Here is a 20,021-nt window from a genome sequence, read left to right on the forward strand (position 1 = left end):
AGAGTAAAATTTTTTTGGAGGGTGAAGACACACTCAACAAAAATAGTTTAAAACCTTCCCAGGTCCTATAAGAAGCTTCATTGTAAAGGAGAACAATATCGGTTCAGCGGTTAGCGAGATCCTTCCGGACAGACAAAAAACGCTTACTACTTTATGTATTACTAGCGGCTTCGCCCCTAGCCTCTAGGGGCTTTGCCCCAAGAGGTGATAAAAAAATTAAGGCGAAATTCGTTAAAGGACCAAGGAAATCTACAGCAAAAAAACAAAAAAATGGGGGGGGGGATTTTTTTTGTTTCTGGGGGGTTGGGGGTGTCCCACCCCCCAAGAAAATAGCTTAAAACCACCACAGGACCAATAGGTATATACCCTGAAGAGTAGAATCCGATCGGTTCAGTGGTTACGGAGATCTTAAGGGACAGACGGACAGACGGACAGACAGACAGACAGACAGACATCGTTCTACTTTGTATTATAGATAGATATATTATTTCTTAATTATCCAAACTGTAGTTTATTGGTCATTTTCATTAGTAAACTTAAAGTGTTATTTTTTTAAATGAATGACTGTACAAGAGATCTCCCAAATGTTCGTACTTAAATGAAATCTGGCCCAAAGTTTGTTTCTAACAATTAAATATTCCTGTAAAAGTCCAGATGACAACATAGGGACAAACTTTTTATAATCTAATTAATAAAAGAGTAGGAACAGGAAATTAAAAAGTTTATGATGATGTATAATTTTATTTGCTAAATATCTCACTTTGCCAATGAATCACGGGAAACTCTCCCCCTGCTTATAACTTTAGTAATTTTGAGTCTTTTTTGTGGTCCTATGACAAACGCAGGAGTCCCAAACGTCGGAGTGGACACTTAACCTAACCTAACCTATTTTAGACCATCTTATAGGATTTTTAATGCCTAACCCCTGCGAGGGGCTTATTTGTTCATTCATATCTTGACCTAACCTAATCTGTATAGAAATACTTAATAAAATTAATATTTTAACACTCCTGCGTTTGTCCACTCCGACGTTTGGGACTCCTGCGTTTGTCCTGGAACCTTTTTTGTTAAACATGATTTAGAATACTGTATTAATACTGCATGTGCCTTAAACAACAGAATTATACCATACATAATAAGTTAGATATAGAACATTTTTAAAATCATACGGATTTTTTTAGAAAAGTTGCTGCGCTTTCTGCATTTTACCTAACTGTTGCCTTAGATAAGATAAGATTTATTTTCCTCAAAGGTACAACATGATTTTATTAGATATATGGCATTTATTAAAGTTACTATGCTTTGATTGGTTTGTTTCTTCTGGTTTGTTAGTTTGGTACAAATTTGAAAAAAAAGAACAATTTACATAATAACTATTATTAGGTACCTAGCATGGAATTGGCCGAACTTCGTCTCCACCTTGTTGCCAAGCCAAATTCATATAGGATAAGAAATATTATTTTACAAGAAAAATTCCATGCAACATTGTACCAGATAGTTGGCATAACCCTTTAAGGGTTGTGGAGCCACTGGTGTACTTTGACGCTTGCCAAGCCGATACAATGTTATATGTGCAAATAAAAATCTTAACAATAATAATAGTTTAGTTTTGTATCTTGTCCTGTACACATGTTTTCAAGTGATTAGATTTGGACAAGGGTGATTCAAAAAAATATATAAATCTCTAACAAATTAAAGTTATAGCTGTAAAATGGGACCAAAAAAGATCCCTAACAAACCACCTCAAGTGACTCAAGTAAAATTGGACCCAGTCACTAGTGCATTTTTAAGTGAGTTAAAAGTTGATGTAAATAAATTGACATTAAATGAAAATTCTGTTAAAAGTGTTTTAAACACCCTAATTAAAACTATTGGTCAACTTAAAAATGAAATTACCCAGCTTAAAGAGTCAGGAAGTGAGATTTCAAGCGACGAGGAAGAGTGGGAAGTAAAGGGTGGAAAGGGGAAGAAAGGTACAAACTTGCCCAGAGGAGGGGGAGGAGATAACAACAGATGGAAAGGAAATGGTGTTCCCACCAACATACAGGCACAGGTCAGATATAACAGCGATCACATTGACCAGAACCAACAAAGAGCAATGAAAGGTACTATATTATTTGCCTCACCAGAAAATGCAGCCAAGAACCTTAAGTCTATTCTAAAAGAGCCAGAAGAAATTGGAGAAGAATCATACACCCAGCAAATATGCGACACTATAGAGAAGTATTATGGTGTTCATATTGACCCAGCTCTGGATATTGAAGCATGCCACCCTACATCCAAAGGTTGTGGTATTATAAGGTTTAATAATCGCAGGATGGGCTCAGCATATGCTAAACTATGTTCGGCGATTTTGAAAGGGCCCAAGCCATCACAGCCCAGGAAAGAGGAGGAGATTGCAGGTCAACCTAGGGAAAGAAAGAGAGGGGCGATGGAGGGGAACGAGATGGAGGGAGGAGCGATGGAGGGGGAGGCATCAGTGGAAGGAGCCCAGAAAGAGGAGGTGAGAAAGGTAAAACGACCTAACTTTTGGTTAACTTTCCAACTCACAAAAAGGCGTTCAGATTTAATCAGAAAATTAAAGGAGCTTAAAAGGGATGGAAAGATAAACCATTTTACTTCTAATGAAAATGGTGTTATCAGTGTCACTTTGAGCAAAGGAGCGGCTCCAAAACGGCTAACTTTGGATTACAAAAATGACAACTCTAAAACTTACTATGTGGGTGAGTTACTCCAACTTGTCTCCTGTAAAATATGATAAACAATCCGAAAGTGAATCAAACTAGAATATAATGGTGTAAAAATGGGATGAATATTTTATTTTGAAAAACCCGAATTTCAAACTAATCTCTATCTGTTATCACTTAATATTTATTTTACTATGTATATGTTCTGTGTAAATAATCATAGCATTAAAAATGGGTTGTTTAATGCTTTTTTTTCTTTGGTACATTTAAACAAAAATAATATAAGCATTCAAATTAAAAATGGATGATGAGTTAGTTAATAATCTTGGACATAATTCTTTGCAATTAGATTCAAATTTAAATCATTCGTGTTCTTACTTTGAAAACCATGAACTTGTAAACTTTATTGGAAAGAGGGAGGAAAAGTTTTCAGTCTATAGTCAGAATATTAGAAGTATAAATAATAAAATCGACGACATACAAGAATTATTATCGGAGATAGAAACTGAAAAATTTTCTTTTAGTATTCTATTATTTCAAGAAATTTGGGCAGCAAATAACGCACAGACCACTAGATTAGAAAATTACCAAGATATTATCTTACAAACAAGGGAAGGAAAAAGGGGTGGGGGTTTAGGAATATATCTTAAGCAAAACTTAAGTTATGAAATTATTGATGAATTATCATATATTTTAGAGGGCGAATTTGAGACTCAATTCATAAAAGTATTTTTTGGTAAGAACAAATTTAAGATTATAGGCAACATTTACAGAATTCCTGGTGGTAACTTAAATAACTTTATAGAATGGTTTGGAGAAAAATTAACATTTCTTAAAACTGACCCAGTTTTAAAAAAATCTGATGAAATTATATTTGGGGGTGATTTCAATGCGAATTTTCTAAACTTTGATTCCCACAACCAAACAAATGATCTTTTGAACCTATTAATATCCTCTTCTTTTCTACCAATGATTACTCTACCTACTAGAATTTGTCAAAATTCAGCAACTCTCATTGATAACATTTTTAGCAATAAAAAGCAAGAATTTTATGAAAGCGGCCTAATTATATCTTCTATTTCTGATCATCTCCCAATTTTTTACTTAAATGTAACTTGTGAAAAAAATACTTCAAACCAAAAACAATATTATTATGATATGAGTCCAAATAACGTAGAAAACTTTAAAGAGAAACTCTCTTCACAAAATTGGGAAGGTGTTAATAATAATAATATTCCGAAAACTGCCTTTGAAAGTTTTGGTAACATATTAGAAAAGTACTTTAAAGAGAGTTTCCCTTTAAAAGAAAAATGTGTAAACAAAAGAAAAGTTCCTATTAACCCATGGATGTCACAGGAGTTATTAAAAATCAGAAAAGCCAAAAATAGGGCCTTTAAAAACAAACTTAAACATAGGACTGAATCTGCTGAAAATAAATTTAAATGCCTAAATAATAAATTCAAAAAACTTGCTAGAAAAGAGAAGAAAAAATATTACCATGAAAGATTTGAAGATTGTGTTACTGATATCAGAAAGACTTGGGGTCGCTAATTAACTTAATAGTCAAGAAAAAAAAGTGTAAAAATGACGTGCCTTGTGTTTTTACAGATGCACAAAAATCCTATAATACTTTCTCTGAGATAGCCAATGGTTTTAATGACTTTTTTGTTGATGTTGGGCCAAGACTTTCTGAATCAATACCTCAATCTTCTAAATCTTTCAGGGATTTCTTGGGGGATCAATATGATGAAGAATTTAACTTTCAGGAAGTAAACTCTTTTATTATCAATATAACTTTGTCCAAATTAAAATCAAAATCAAGTGTAGGTAATGATAATATCTCAATGAAACTATTAAAAGAAATAATGCCAATAATTATAACGCCTATCATTCACCTGTTTAACCTCTCTTTAAACACTGGCTACATTCCTGATAACTATAAATGTGCAAAAATTATACCTATTTACAAAGCTGGTGAAAGAGATAGATTTGACAATTATCGTCCTATTTCCATACTTCCAGCCCTCTCTAAATTACTTGAGAAAATTGTTGCTTTTCAAATGATTAGATATCTTGAGGGAAACAAAATGTTATATCAACATCAATATGGCTTCAGAAGGTCAAGAGATACACAACAACCACTGATACATTTAATCAACAAAGTTTATGACGGACTGAATAAGCCCAATCAGAATACAGTGCCTGTGTGTTTCTTGACCTTAAGAAGGCATTTGACACGTGTGATATACCAATTTTACTATCCAAACTAAAACACTATGGTTTTAAAGGTGTATCTGCAAAATGGTTTGAAAATTATCTAACTAATAGAAAACAGTATGTTGAAATAAATGGTGTAAAGTCCGAAGAAAAAGTATTAACTCATTGAGTACCACAGGGCTCTGTCATTGGACCAATTTTGTTCTTGTTGTATATAAATGACCTTCCAAATTCAACAACCTTATTTTGTAGCCTTTTTGCAGATGACACAATCTTTTGTAAAACCTCAAGTAATTTTGAAACCATAAAAACATCATTAAATGAAGAATTAGATAAGGCATCAGTATGGTTTAGGGCAAATAAACTTTCTTTAAATGTATCTAAAACAAAATACATGGTCTTCAGACTTAGCAGTATGCAACCTGTCAATAATAACTTTAGAATCTTCATTAATGGGGAGGAAGTTGAGAGAATCAGCAATGAAAATGAAACAAAGTCTTTTAAATTTGTTGGGGTACATCTTGATGAATTTCTCAATTGGAATGAGCATACAAAAATGGTAAAAAACAAAGTTACTAGTTCTCTATATGCATTAAATCAAATAAAAAATGTTCTCCCATCAAAAACTTTGAAAACGATTTATTCCTCAATGATTTTGCCTCACTTAAATTATTCTAATATCACATGGGGTCTCTCTAAAAGTAAAGATATTGACCAAATAAGAAAACAACAAAAAAGGGCAATAAGGATTATTGTAGGTGCTAATTATAATGCACACACTGAAATTTTGTTTGGACAATCTAAAATCTTAAAATTTGATGATTTGGTAAATTTAAACATTTTAAATTTTATAAGTAAATTTTTTCATAAGAAACTCCCAGAAAGCTTTGATAACATGTTTAAAGTTCTTTCTTCTCAGAGATCAAAAAAGTTACTGATAAGTATACCTAAAACAAAACATCTTGAATATTTTCCAGCAGTGTCATTTCCAAAACTTTGGAATAACTTGAGAAATGAAATAAGGCTTTCAGACTCTGTAAAGAAATCATTGTCCATGATTAAAAAAGATTATTTTTTAAATTATAAATCATTTCATTGCAACAAAAGAAAATGCTTTTCCTGTAAGAAATAAAATCTGTACCAACTTCTGTAACTGTAAATAGTTATTTAGTCAACCCACTTAATTATTGATCTATTAAATTTGTGTAAATATCTTTATATAATAAATATTTTTGTAATTCTCGCTATAAATAAAATAGTAAATGAAATCAATTAAAGGGGTAAATTTACGGCCTACTCCAAGGCTTAATTACTCCTTGCTATGCAATTTTTTTAAAATATGATTTTATATGTATATTTAATAATCTAAATGTATTGCATTAGTTAATAAATTCTATTCTATTCTATTCTAATAATAAGTACAGTATCTTGCTGTGTAATTCAGACATCCTCCTACTATCAGTTGCAACTCCTCCAAGCATAAATTCGGAACAATTAAGGAACCGAAACCTTCGTGGGAAGTCGCTATTCCCGTTGTGATCCTTTGGCAACCCTGTCCTGACTGGTTCCTTTGTAACAAATTGTTTCATTATAGAGTGAAATTATGTCCGTGTCTAAGGACATTTCCACACTAGTAATTACAGGGTAACGATAAATATCTCGATAGCGCAGGTCCAAACCCATAATCAATAAAACAGAAGAAAAGATAAGGTAGTGAACGGTGAAAATGAAAAAAATATACCTAGATAAACGTCTCTAGATAAAAACGTACCTATGTAAACGTACCTAGGTGAACGTACCTAGGTGAACAAGGAGTAAAGTAATGGTTTCGATTCCTACGGAATCTGAGTTTTGAGAATCATCATGCATTAAGAATCATCATGCAAAGTTTGAAGTTGATCGTATGATTCTAACTTGACTGAATTAATGACCAGAACTATTTCTGAAGAAAGGACGGACGAACGAACGGACCAACCCTAATAATAGAAGAACTTCACTAAAAAAATCTTGAAAACAGGAGAGGTATAATTATGGTTCAATCTCTTAAAAAATGGATTCTAGCATTTGTTTATCTTAATTTTTCCTGCTGTCTTCTGTGGTATTTTGAAGTGATGATATGATTTCTATTAATTATTACTTTTGTCAAATAGGTGAGACTAACTATTTAAAGATTTCGTTTAGAAAAACAGTGTTTAAGAATATAAGTTGAAATACACACAGAACTCAAGTGTCAATTTCTTTAACTTTGCTAAAAAGTTGTTAATGATGAAAAGATTAATATTAAAAAATAAATTGTATAATTTTTACGACAAATCTAATTATTAAGGTTCTAAATATAAGGTAAGAATTTAATTCTAAATTATCTAAATGTAAAAGAAGAGGATAAATGCATTAAAGTAAAAATGCCTAATGTTTTAGCCAGATCTCTGATTGTCTGAATTTCAGAATCTTCCAAAGAATCTGTTACGCCACAAGAAAAGAAAATCTACAAAAAAAAATATTCAACCATTTGATTTTATACTACTTGGTAGATTTAAGCAAGGTTCTTTTTGTTTGAAGGATAGGAATAGTAAACGGCTGGCTTTTCAGTGAAATCCTTTTTATATCCGAGGAAGGTTTTAGGCTATATTCTTGCCTCTTATTAAAGTCCGTATAAGATAAGTGCCCAACGTTATAAAGTCACGAATAAGTAACCAGAGTCAAAGACTTTGGGAATTTATAGTTCAATGTCCCCTACCCTTTGAATATAAAAGAGTAATGAAACTTAAAAACTCCAGTTTAATTAAGATTTACCTTCATGACTATATAAAATTTATATCCAGTTACCTACAGAAGGAAAAATCTTAGCTTTGCCAGTTAATAAGTTAATAGTAAAGCCTACCTGACATAAAGAAGCGCAATATTGTGGACATTGGATATAACATTCATCCAAAGTACAATTACCTACAATTACAATGTATTTACATCTAGGTATAATCAGTTTTTTTCTTTTACAAAAATAGCCTTGAATTAATTTTTAGTGTTTTTAAAATAATCAGAATATAGATGAATAAAATCGATACAAGTTGTAAGTGAATATGTGGAAAACTGCTTAAATACAGGATATTGTTTAAGGACACATAGGCGTTCAAGGGGGGGGGGGGGGGGGTAATGGGGCGATTACCCCCCCCCAAACGATTTTGGGGGTGCCGTAGGCACCCCTTTAAAATTTTTTTCATTTTACCCCCCCATTCAAAATTTACCCCTACCCTGGGGGTGCCGTAGGCACCCCCAACCATTTAAGAGGGGGTATTTACCCCCCCCAAACAATTTTGCCGGGGGTAAATTTTGGGGGGGGGTAAACTAAATTTACCCCTGCCAACAGATTTCAGGGGGGTTAATTACCCCCCCCCAAGCAAATTTTACCCCCGGGGTAAAAATTTTGGGGGGGGTAAAAAAAATTTGCGGCGCGCTTCGCGCGCCATTTTACCCCCCCCCCCAAAACACGAATTACCCCCCCCTAAAAAATTTTTACCCCTTCCCCCCAAAATAAAAAGCTTGGACGCCCCTGTAAGGACATACTGAACTTTTTAGGACTTAATGATAGAGATGCTTCGCTTATAACATTGTACGTTGTTGTTCTAGAAATCAGTATTCCAAAAATCAGATCAATCGGATAATTTTATCACATAAAAAAAAGTTGTAAAAAAGTAAAAAATCGACATGTTTAAAATGGAAGTACGGATATTCTTGAAACGATTATAGAGTTGCTACGCTATCTAAATCATACCTAACTATTACAGGAATCACCATGCAAAGGTTATGACAATTTTAACCTGTTTAAATTTAAAAAAAAACTGTTTACCTGTGACGCACGGACAGACGGACCGACCCCAATTATAGAAAAGCTTCGCTTTTAAAAAGCAAACAAAAACATAAATAATCTTCTGTACATCGATCTATCCTTTACTTTAGAACTAAACCTTACCATCTATGTAGTCATCCATCTCAAAATTTGTAAAATTAAGTGCCCCACTTTGGTTTGCTTTTTGTCCATTATCCATAAGTGAGATATCTGTCAGGTTTTGGTCCATTATTGACATATTAAATGGTATGTAGTTAGTCATATTTGTATTGGTACTCTGGGCTGACACTTCTTCGTTGGTCAGTAAAGGTTTCCTACGATGGCGTAGTATGAATTTTTATCTAGGCTGTTAAACAGTTATATCACTAATTCACAAAAACAATTAATAATTAAGAAAAGGATTTTTGTGGGGAGATTAGTTTTCATGAAAACTTATATTTTTTAAGTAAAAAGGCTAACTAGCATTTATCTTTCATGTACCAACATACAAACCACATATATAGAATGACAGAACATTATCTTCTAATTAAAAATCTCATGAAAAATGGCCAAGATAATACTACGCCATATTGCTGCCTAATGATTGTATCAGTTATGCTACCGCCAGCTGACACGTGCTTCCAGATCATAAATAATCTCGCGGATTTCTCCTGATTTATCAGAGTCATTGAGACATTCCTATAAACATAAAAAAAGTAAATAAAAACTTGCCCACAATTAAAACTTAATCTTAATATTCTCCCATAAATTAGTTTGATGCACTACTAGGTTTTAATTTGATTGGTATTAAAATAGATTGATGTATGTGTTCATTGAGAACTTGTAAACCGGTGAACCGATGCTTTGTTTTGCTTTAGGGAATGTTTTAGGCTATTTTATGGGGAGAAAATAGCATCCTTAACAAGAAATCCCTTTAATTACTACACATTAATTTTCTAAACCAGCTTAAGAAAAAGTGTTTATTCATCAAGAATTCCTAGGAAAAATGTTATTTGTACCGACCTAATAATTCAAATTCACAAAGCAATTTACCTTACTAATTCAGATAATACTTGTGAAACATTTCTATTCTTTTCAGCCAAAACCAAAAAGTTCTCTACTTCAATCATATAGGAATCTAAATATAATATTTTATTGAATTAAACATATGAATCATAAAAACCAGCCTAATAGTACGTTTAGTCACTCATATCTATATTTATTGTTACAAAGAGTAAGAAAAATAGACTACAAACCATGTCTTGTAGATTGAAGCTCTTCGGTATTATTATTCTTGCTTTCTTTCCTGAAATATCAAACAATATTTTAACACATATCATCAATAATTGCGGCATAGTCCAAGAAAGCTAGGGACAAAGCTAGTTAATTTAAAGCAGTGCTTTTAATTATATGTAACTAGCGGGTCTTAAAAACTGTTCAATGTATTTCTTTTCTAGGGGTAATTTCTCTTGGTAGTGTGGTACCCTTCCAAATAATAGCTAAATACCTTCAAAGGACCTAAGAGAAGCTACACAGTACGGGATATAAGTTTTCCGGAATTGTAACGTAGGGAGTAGATTTGAAATCTGCATAAATTTTAAGGATTTTTTATAAAATTCGTTTTTTGTAAAATTCTTTATCTAAAAGCGAAAATACATTTTAAGTTAATTAATTTTGACCAATAGGATAGGTGGATTTTAAACTACCTGCGCTCTAATTGGTTGAATGATGTACGACATCCAATCAGAGCGCAGATTTTTTAAATCCACCAATCACAGATGCCAAAATTAATTAACTTAATTTGTATTTCCGCTTTTAGATACAGAATTATACTAAAAACGAATTTTATAAAAAATCCTTAAAATTTGATGCAGATTTCAAATCTACTCCCTACATTACAATTCCGGAAAACTTATATCTCTTACTACACAGTACAGGTGAATCGTATCGGGTCAGGCGGTTAGCAAGATCCTTCGGTACACACAGACATAGATCCTGTTACTTTATCATAAGGATTTCATATATATCCTGTATAATTTAAGGTCATAGTAGGACTAAAATCATAAAATACCTTTGTATAAAGAAGCTATGCTATTATGAATATATTCTTACTTGCTTATCCTGTATTTCAGATCTATTGCAGGCCTCCCATCCACATCTAATCCATGAATAAGACTACATGGTATGGGAATAAAGAAACATTCGTTGTCATTATTCTCTACAGGCGTCAGGATGGTAGTTCTTAAGCCAGAATCTAAATATGTTAAACCAAAATAGAATTTCTTATACCTATCAAAACATAATTTTTTAAATTTCATTTAGATAAATTTCAAAGATTTTAAAGTTATGTCTCATAATGGCATTTTTAAAAAAAACCTTGCAATGTTAATTATACCCACATGTTAAAAAAAGTATTATATAAAAAAGCACATTTTTTTAACGTATGCGAGTGATACGTGTTGTCAATCGATTTGCGACCACCAAATAATTTGATAATTTATTGAAATAAGAGTATAAGTTTGGCTGTAAAGCTTTAAAGTTGTCTAAAAGATTACATTTTTACCGATAAAGTTGCTTTATGTTTAGAAATGTAATACCTCTGGCAGTTATGTTAATTTTCTCGCTATTAAGCTGTTGAATCATTGTATTGGTCTTGCCAAAGAGAGCAAAGATGAGGGCATACAGGGAGAGAAGGTTCAACACCATAATTCTGGCCAACATCCATCTCATAGCCTTGCGAGGATGGTAGTTTTCTGAGGGAAAAAAGGATAACAATATCCATTAAATCAGAGAACAATCGTAAATTCAATGGGAGCAATAAGGTTCAATATTTGGTAAAAAATCATTCTATGCGATTTAAACATACAGTATCTGAACTCCAAATATTGCAACTAAAATGAGAATCAACAAACCCTAAAAAACTACGTATATATGTATTTTATTCAAATGCGTCAATATGGCTGTAGAGAAGCTTTGCTGCATGAAAAATGAAATCCTTGTGGGATATACACATTGTAGAATTTTTTTTATTAAATTTCAAAAGACATAAGTGACGACATACAACAGCAAAAATTGTTTAACAGGTCTACAAAGATTTTGGATCATGTTATATTTTAATAAATAAAATCTTTTACCTAGCAAACTGACAAAATCAAAGAACTTTGGAACAAATGTTGTTATCAATGACATTACTGAAAAGAAAAAAAGTTAAAGTAATAAAAATAAATACTGTTTTAGATTAAAGAAAGATTTGAAGTGAAATACCTATGGTAGTTTCGTTTTGTCTCCACCACGAAGCCTAACATAGAAAATTGTATCATTAAATTTTTATTATTGATTTTAACATTAATTTTATGATTCGGCTACCCTATACCTGTTTCTGTAATTCTTTTTTATCGACCTCAGATGGCAGACATAAATCCTCAACCAGCATTTAATCTTAGTCTTACCTAGTCTAACCTGGCTTGAGTATGGCTGGTGTCCTTCATGCTAATGATATCCTACCTGTGCTGCATCTTCAGCAGACCTGGCAACCACCAGCATCACCAGGTACGAGCTACCTCCCAAGCTTTAAATATAAATTTAATTAATAAAATAACAAGAACGAAGGCGTTCAATAATAGCGTAGCAGTTTAGGTCAATTTATTGTTTAGTGGTTAATTAAGTGTGTGTAATGTGAATCTCATATATGTAACTAGTATTTTGACTGATCAACTAAGTTATAGAGTAGTCTAGCTCTTTTTTGAAAATAAAATTTTTAGCTAATTATGTATTTATCAAAGCAATTTTAATCATACTTTGATTTATTGTTACATTTTAATTTCTAGCAGAGATTTTATATAAGTAAAATCAATATAAACATTTAATTGATTTTTTAATATAAGTTTAATTATAAATTATGATAATGATTTTATTTTTCTATTAAAATTGCCTATTTAGAAAACAATAAAATTCATAAGTTAGAGGATTTTTTAAAGAAAAGAAATCAATAATTTTATTATAATTTATGGATAAAAATCATGCATACTACGAAATTTTTTTTGTATTTTTTTATATTTTGCAATTTATTTAAGCGGCTATAAGTTTCTGTGGGTAATTGAGGGAAGAGGGCGGGGAAAATCGTTCTCTAGAAGTGTAAACAGCGTTATTTTAAAGCAGAACCATATCCGTTCAGTGGTTAGCGAGAACATTTGTAGTAAATACTCATCTCTTTACTTTTATAGAAAAAATTCCAGAAGATAAATAATCTGTTCTTCAAGCTTTCCTATCAGGTGGGAAGAAAATATTTAAAACTTACACAGATTTTTTTCATAACAGCATGCAAAGATATTTAGTAATCGAATTTAAAGAGAAAAACATATTTCATTAAACACCGAATTAAGTAAAAAAATCTTAAATTAATTGGTATTTACTATTTAGACCTCGAGTCGTCTATTTCAGATCTTTGAACCGTCCAAATAACCAAGTAAGCACTTCCACTCATACTGTTTAATATATTTGTAATGAACGTGTCATAAAAAATGTAAAATAATGATTCATAATGCTTTAGGACCAATATCTCAAATTTAAGAACAAAACTGACGACATGTAGAGTTGCTTTGCTGAAAAAATTATAACCAGTTAAGGAATAAAAGATAAATTGATTTAAAATTAATAATTTGATAACTAAATTATTAAACAAATTGTTATTCTAGGGATATTTAAACAGACAGTTAAAAAAAGTAAGCCTGTCTCAATTTAAACAAGTAGATGAAAAGCTTTGTATAATATGTTCATTCTATCTGTACTATTTCTAATACAAAGAATTAAAACCATTGTTCCCTTCGAATTGAAAACTAATAATTGAACAGTTGACATCACTAAACCAAGTTTATCTAAGTAAAGCTTTATACATTTATATTTGGATCAAGTATAATTGAATCTACTCTTTATAAATTACTAAAAGTTTGCTACTTTAAACATGTCCTTTTGATACAGTCAACTTTTGCCATATAATCCTATTTAATATATCTTTCATATTGTTAGTAAATTTGGTTTAGCGCTCCAAACTTTGGAAAGAATAGAATGTAGTTATTTATGTGTGATTGTGTGTGAGTATGTGTGTGTTTGTGCCTACCTGAGAATGACCAGAATATTTGCTAGAACTCTCTTGAGAAGGTCTTTCCAATCTTCCTGCTCAATTTTCTCCTTTTCTGTCAGCTCAATGAGGCCTTCCCTAGAGTATACAACACAACTGCAATTCTGCAGTCATAGAACATCAAACATAGAACATAAAGAGACAAGATAAAGGATAGAATTAAAGGCAGGTAAAAAACGTCAACTCACTAGAAAAATAAACTAACGTAATTTTGGAAACAACTTTTTGATTTTTAAAAAAACATTTGCTGATAATATAAATAAATCAGCAATGATTTTCTTGTTTATAGCAAGTTTATTTATTAGTCTACCTGAATCCAGTGACAATACTAGCAGCTTTGTTGTGTGCAGCATCCAGGTTGGCAATACCAAAATCCCAGCTGGCAAACAGCCTCCAGGTAAAAGAACACTCATCTCCCTTATACAAAAACATTATATGAACGATCTTATTATACAAGGCTGAAGTTTTGGCATCCTTTAGTATAATGATTAATTATAGTAAAAAAGTTTCATATATGATTTAAAAGTTATCTTTTTCAGATTTTTTAACAAATGACCTTTGCACTAAAATCTAGGGGCGTCTATGATAAGGTGGGGTAAAAGGAAGATGGACACACAAATATTTATCTAACCTTTTTTAAGGTACGATTTGTTTTCTAACTGTTGGATAATATTTTCACATTTTGTTTGTGCTTGACTTCAGCAAAACAATCGACATAACAAATTAATACCTTATCTGTGTATTTGCTCCTGTGGGTGTTTCTTGCCATTTCTTTCAAAATTGTTATAAAGCTGTAGGTGTACAAAACCATCATTACCACAAAATATGCTACACACATTGAATTAAAGATTTTCAGAAAAATGTGACATATTTTAATATGTTTATTTTATTTTTGAAGCAAAAGAACATTAAATTAGAATTAATTTTCATTTTTAATTTGAATTACTTACTATTTTTTTTATTTCAAAGTTTAAGAAGAATGATGATTTCGACTCAATTTAAGTAAATTGGTAAATATTTTATTAAATTTGATCTTTAATGTGTTCCTAATGGTATTTCATATCCCTTAAAAATCATTAGAAAATTATTTAATTTAATAGTTTATGTTTTAAAATAGCTACACTACAACCCATATCGTCCTGATCTTTTCTCTCTCTTCCATTCTGATAAAAATCTCTATGGACTATATTGAAATGTTGTGGGTTTTATACTTATTTTACAAACAAAATCTACCTTTTTTTTCTTTCCTTCGTTGTTGTAATAACCATAGAATATTGGAGAATATCTCAGAATACCTAAATTATTTATTCAATAAACTTGTCGAGTTTCGTAATCAGAAAGTTTAAAGCATTTACCTACCCCTAGCCTCTAGTCCATATAAAACCTATTAACGGTTCGCACCTGACATCTAACGGCTAGTTATTCGAAGGGGGGGGGGGGGTAGAAAAAAATGACATAAAATGACATCTTGGGACAAAATACAAAGCCTTCCTCATATGGAGTATTTAATTGGTTTAGTAGTTATTGAAATCTTATTGACAAAAAAACCTTACTACTTTATTGATAGTATTGCAAAACATCAATTCAATTTAGAAACCGGTCCCATTTTCTTCACTCTGAGTCTGACTATCTTTGTATATGGCGTAAAAGGTGTGGGTTACGTGAAGCAATAGCGTTTAATAATCAAGAAACTTTACAATACATGCAAACGCTCTCACAGACTGATTATACAATACTGTACATAAATCTTTTTTATAAAACTTTTCAAATAAGAACAAGTAAAGTTAACTCTTATGTAATAACTTTAAATTGTATTAATATTTTATATATACAGTATAACAGAATCCATAATTAGGGAAGATTTTTTTTAATAAAAGAAACGGGATACGGTTAATGCCAGACTTTTAAGATAGATCCGATTTTCCCTACTCTTACGAATGGTAATAATATAGCACATTACAGACAGACATTTTTAGTTATAGACTTGCTATACTACTAAAAAGAATAAAATGTGTGATTCATTCATGCTGGACAAAATTTTAGAATTACCTTCAAAATCCCAAAGCGTTTTAAAGTTGGTTGCTGTTCTACTTTCAACTAGTAAGATTAAAATAGTTATAATTGTTACTAACATATTATTGCTTAGAGGCAAAGCAACAAATAATTTGCAAAAATACCCAACATGTACTCTTAACTAAATTAAAATACAATAGCACTTGGGTAATGCAAAATACTAGTAACTAGTTTAAACATAAATTCCAGCTACTATCTCTACCATTTTATTTAACACAAAAGGTATTTATTACATTATATTATTATTATATTATTCATTTTCAACTTTCCTTGAGACATTGATTTTCTAATTCCAGAATCTTCATTTTCTCCTGATATCAACTCTGAAACAAATTAAGATATTTACTTTTAATTTCTTAAATAATATCCAAATATCCATGCTTCTGCTTTTCAGGTAATTTACATACACATAATTTATTGCTTTACTGTTGCTGGAAAAGTTCGTTATTATATTCTAATGTGGTCAATGGTCATCCTTGTTAGGATTTTAAAGACAATGTATAATTATGCAACCTTTCAATCTAATTTGTATTCAATGGCTTCAGTTTCTAGACAACCCAAGTGCCAAGTGTGTTCAATCTTATAGACCACCACTTCCCCTCCCCTTATTGAATTTTATAACAACATTGAAGATCATTCTAAAAATCACGTTGTCCGTCTATCAAAAATTGGTGGAGATTATTTTAAATGATGAGCTCCGATGGTTATTTAAAATAAAATGTTTTTTTTCTACAATAAAAATTAAAAATAAATTCAAAAAGTATTGAAATCTACCCTACCTGGTATCATAATGAAGACAGCAATAACAGCGGACATAAATAAGTTGACCAGCATCACCCAGCGGACAAAGATAAAGTAGGAGGAGACTACGGACCCAAAGTGGGACTCGATTTGGCGAATTTTTCCTTCCCATGGCACAAAATAGGATGACCGCTCTATTATCCACCTAATTTAAAAAATACAAATTTTAACCAAATATATAGTAGAATCGTTCACTAATAGGGTTCTTTTAAAAAAAACAGCCCCTGATAGCAAGAAAAAGTTAAAGAATGTAAGCTGAGCTGATAATTTAACCAAGAACATCAAGTTTTCAAATATAAATTTAAAGTTGTAGGGTAGCTTCGCTACTAAAAACTTAGCAAACCTGTATACGAAGGCAATTGTATTGATGACCCAAAAGTAGCTCTTCGTTACAAAACTGGTAATATAATTGGAAATTTAATTTAGGATTAGCTTTCGTTTTAAAGTATCGTTTGATTTTATACCTTGTCAAAACCAAAATATTTAAATAATTAAACTTCTCTTTAAATTAATTTTGATCATTTCATTATTTATGTAATTAGGAGTTAATTGATCCTGAATATGTCACATAATATTCTAGGACACATAAAATAGACTTGTTAATTAATTTGATCATATTTCTCGTGAATATACTAAGCTATAAACCTTCCCATTTCTCTCTACCCACGTCCTTCATATCTTTCTTGTTTGATAATTTCTCTATTCTTACTACATATTATCTTGGAGTAAAATATATTTAATATGTTTATCTGTGATTTTGATGATACAATTGTTCTTTTGAAAAGTAAGGGTATATTTGAACATAAGTTGCATTGTAATAAACTTATAGACTTGGCTTGTTTACATTCAATCAAGTGTTATAATTAGCAGTCTACCTACTCAATAATTTACGCTATTTTCTTTGTATTATTTTGTACTGTACACGTTATTCGGTTAAAACGTAGTCCAATTCGTTGGTTCAAATACTTTTCGACCAATAGTTTTAATCTACAGAAGATATATTTTAGTTTATAATCATTGCGTATGTGCATAATTTTTTCGTCCATTGATGGTGGGTGTTAACCGTTGGGTTGTTTGCAAGATTAGGGCTCTTTAAGGGAAGCTGTTTTTCCTCTGTAATGGATCCTTTTTCTTACTTAAAATTTATAAACCTATGAATATTATGATCCTAGTAGTACATGTGTAAGTAAGCCAGACTGACAGAGACGAGACTTAATTAATTAATTGATGTAATTTACTTAAACCACAGATGATCACTACACTCTAAAAAACGGATTTCAAACATTTTTTACAATTAAAATTTTAGGCAATGAATATATGAAACCAATAGCGAAAATGAGCGAAGCTACTACAAAGCCCAATATTTTAGATGAAGATATTTTTGTTACACAGTAACACGGTTGTTTTAGCCTTCAAACCAAGTGACACACTTTAAAAATACATTATAAAGGAGGCAAAACATACTTACAAATCAAAGGTACCAAATTTATTTGTTATATCAGGTTTTTTTGCAAGTTCACCATTTACAAAATAACTATTAGCAGAATGTTATATAAACCAGGTATGATTTCATGGAGGTTGTCATCCTTGTTTATTTTAATTTCAATTCTTAAATTATTGAAATAAATTAAAATCGGTATTATCCTCTTAGAAATTTTTTTTCAATATTATTCAATATTACAATCTATATAATTACTTCATAATTTACTTTCTTCCTAATCAGAAAGTCCAAAAGTTCTACAAATTGACATACTTGTTCTTTTTTTTATTTTTGAGCAAACTTTAAAGATGCAAGTTTTCTTTTAGTTGGGAGAATTTACAGTATCAATCATCTTTCCCAGTAAGGGAGAGGACAATGGAAGAAATTAATACAAAATAATAAACACGTTTACTTAAGGTATTTTTCACTATCAATAGTATTTTCCAAATGATTTCAGGATATATTTCGTAAAATAATGATCTTAAGGGTGTAAATTTTCTTATTACCAAAAAGACTTCAAAATACCAATATTAGGACGTGCAAAAATACTTTTATTTTGTATAATTTTTTCTTCTTTTTTGTATTCCAACCAAATCTTTTACTACATCTATTCCTTTTACTCCTTCCCTTCTTTTTATATTTCTTCCTGTTAGCATTCTCAAGATTGTTACACTTACTCTTCTCTTGCGCATTTTAACACCAAAATTTGAAACGATTGAACAAGGACGAGATAATAAGTAGCGTCGCAAGTTCATAAAGTGTCATATTTTCGGTTAGTCCAACCACTAATTTTATGCCACAGAAGGGGTAATTTTGTGAATCATCATTGGGAAGTACGCCAATTAATTGACCATTGTCTTATCCCTTTAGATTCCTCAGAGCTTACGCATTGACATGGGAAATATTTGTGGTGCAAATAAATTTGCATGCATCTGAATAAAAATCTTGATGCACCAAGCTTAAAATTAGGAGGTGTTCATTTTTACTCTTATTTCCCGTCAACACTAGATCTGTTATGAAAATTAACACTTGTAGTTGAATTTCTATCTGGATTGTTCATTTATTATTTTTTGTGGGAGGGGGGGGGGGGGTGAGAAAGAATATGTTTATTGTTTAAATATATAAAGTTTCTCTGAAAATAATATAGAACACGATCACACATCAGCTACTAAAATACATTGCAGTCATAATAAAATCCAATTCTACTGAATTTATATCACTCCATCTAACAGAGAATAACAACTTATGTAAGGCCATCGAATATCAGAATAAGATTAAAGTCATAATGTTATCTTTACGATACCTAACCATGTTGCGTTCAAGTTTACGAATATTTATTTATTTTATTTTTTTTGTGATTTCTCTTGGAAGGGTGGTGGTACCCTCCCTCAAAATAGTTAGAAACCTTCCCGGGACCTATGAGAGCTACCCTGTTAAGGAGAGCCCGATCGGTTCAGCGGTAAGCAAGATCATTCGGTACAGACAGACACACAGACGGACAAACACACATCCTGTTACTTTATTATAAGGATATAGTGCTTTTAATTCACATCCCTTGTCCCTGGACAAGAGTCAAATAAAAACTATTTACTTATGGATTTTGATACCTATAAATATATTTTTGTTAAAATTGCTGCATCCTATAATTTATTGAGGCGGAAATTTGACACAGATATCATTTCTGGACAAAATATAAAGAAGAAGAAAATAAAAATATTTCTTTGTGGGAGAATGTATTTGTAAAACTAAAATGCATTTTGTTAGAAGCGGCTTATTTGAAAATATTTTAGAAAGGGTAAATTT

General features: G+C 31.1%; 3 protein-coding genes across 3 annotated transcripts; all 3 read right to left on the reverse strand.

Moving 5' to 3' along the window:
• Positions 1 to 6,428: 6,428 nt before the first annotated feature.
• On the reverse strand, positions 6,429 to 9,081 carry LOC145327303 (uncharacterized). Its single transcript, XM_080170940.1, has 4 exons — positions 8,872 to 9,081; positions 7,786 to 7,847; positions 7,311 to 7,389; positions 6,429 to 6,472 (listed from the first exon to the last, which is right to left on the reverse strand). The coding sequence occupies exons 1-4, from the start codon at positions 9,008 to 9,010 to the stop codon at positions 6,429 to 6,431; spliced, it is 324 nt and encodes a 107-aa protein (XP_080027066.1). The 5' UTR covers positions 9,011 to 9,081.
• A 182-nt stretch (positions 9,082 to 9,263) lies between these two features.
• Positions 9,264 to 14,747, reverse strand: LOC145327313 (transmembrane channel-like protein 3). The gene is made up of 11 exons (XM_080170951.1): positions 14,595 to 14,747; positions 14,175 to 14,281; positions 13,844 to 13,942; positions 12,232 to 12,295; positions 11,992 to 12,025; positions 11,862 to 11,918; positions 11,325 to 11,480; positions 10,840 to 10,981; positions 9,984 to 10,033; positions 9,781 to 9,865; positions 9,264 to 9,426 (listed from the first exon to the last, which is right to left on the reverse strand). The coding sequence occupies exons 1-11, from the start codon at positions 14,700 to 14,702 to the stop codon at positions 9,264 to 9,266; spliced, it is 1,065 nt and encodes a 354-aa protein (XP_080027077.1). The 5' UTR covers positions 14,703 to 14,747.
• A 1,424-nt stretch (positions 14,748 to 16,171) lies between these two features.
• Positions 16,172 to 19,529, reverse strand: LOC145327321 (transmembrane channel-like protein 2). Its single transcript, XM_080170957.1, has 4 exons — positions 19,522 to 19,529; positions 17,082 to 17,135; positions 16,717 to 16,883; positions 16,172 to 16,260 (listed from the first exon to the last, which is right to left on the reverse strand). Exons 1-4 carry the CDS (start codon positions 19,527 to 19,529, stop codon positions 16,172 to 16,174), a joined length of 318 nt encoding a protein of 105 aa, XP_080027083.1.
• Positions 19,530 to 20,021: the final 492 nt, after the last annotated feature.

The sequence above is a fragment of the Acartia tonsa genome, chromosome 1 (assembly GCF_053477335.1).
Source record: "Acartia tonsa isolate MP-2025a chromosome 1, ASM5347733v1, whole genome shotgun sequence".
In the NCBI taxonomy this organism is placed as follows: domain Eukaryota; kingdom Metazoa; phylum Arthropoda; class Copepoda; order Calanoida; family Acartiidae; genus Acartia; species Acartia tonsa.

Coding starts and splice junctions, on each gene's coding strand:
- LOC145327303 (XM_080170940.1), bottom strand. CDS start 9,010: ATGACTAACTACATACCATTTAATATGTCAATAATGGACCAAAACCTG. Junction 7,848..8,871: donor GATGGATGACTACATAGATG/GTAAGGTTTAGT, acceptor TTGTAATTGTAG/GTAATTGTACTTTGGATGAA. Junction 7,390..7,785: donor ATTGCGCTTCTTTATGTCAG/GTAGGCTTTACT, acceptor TTTTTTTTGTAG/ATTTTCTTTTCTTGTGGCGT.
- LOC145327313 (XM_080170951.1), bottom strand. CDS start 14,702: ATGTGTGTAGCATATTTTGTGGTAATGATGGTTTTGTACACCTACAGC. Junction 13,943..14,174: donor AGTATTGTCACTGGATTCAG/GTAGACTAATAA, acceptor TGTATACTCTAG/GGAAGGCCTCATTGAGCTGA. Junction 12,026..12,231: donor CTGCTGAAGATGCAGCACAG/GTAGGATATCAT, acceptor TTTCTATGTTAG/GCTTCGTGGTGGAGACAAAA.
- LOC145327321 (XM_080170957.1), bottom strand. Junction 16,884..17,081: donor ACAATTGCCTTCGTATACAG/GTTTGCTAAGTT, acceptor TTTTTAAATTAG/GTGGATAATAGAGCGGTCAT. Junction 16,261..16,716: donor TGTCTTCATTATGATACCAG/GTAGGGTAGATT, acceptor AATTTGTTTCAG/AGTTGATATCAGGAGAAAAT.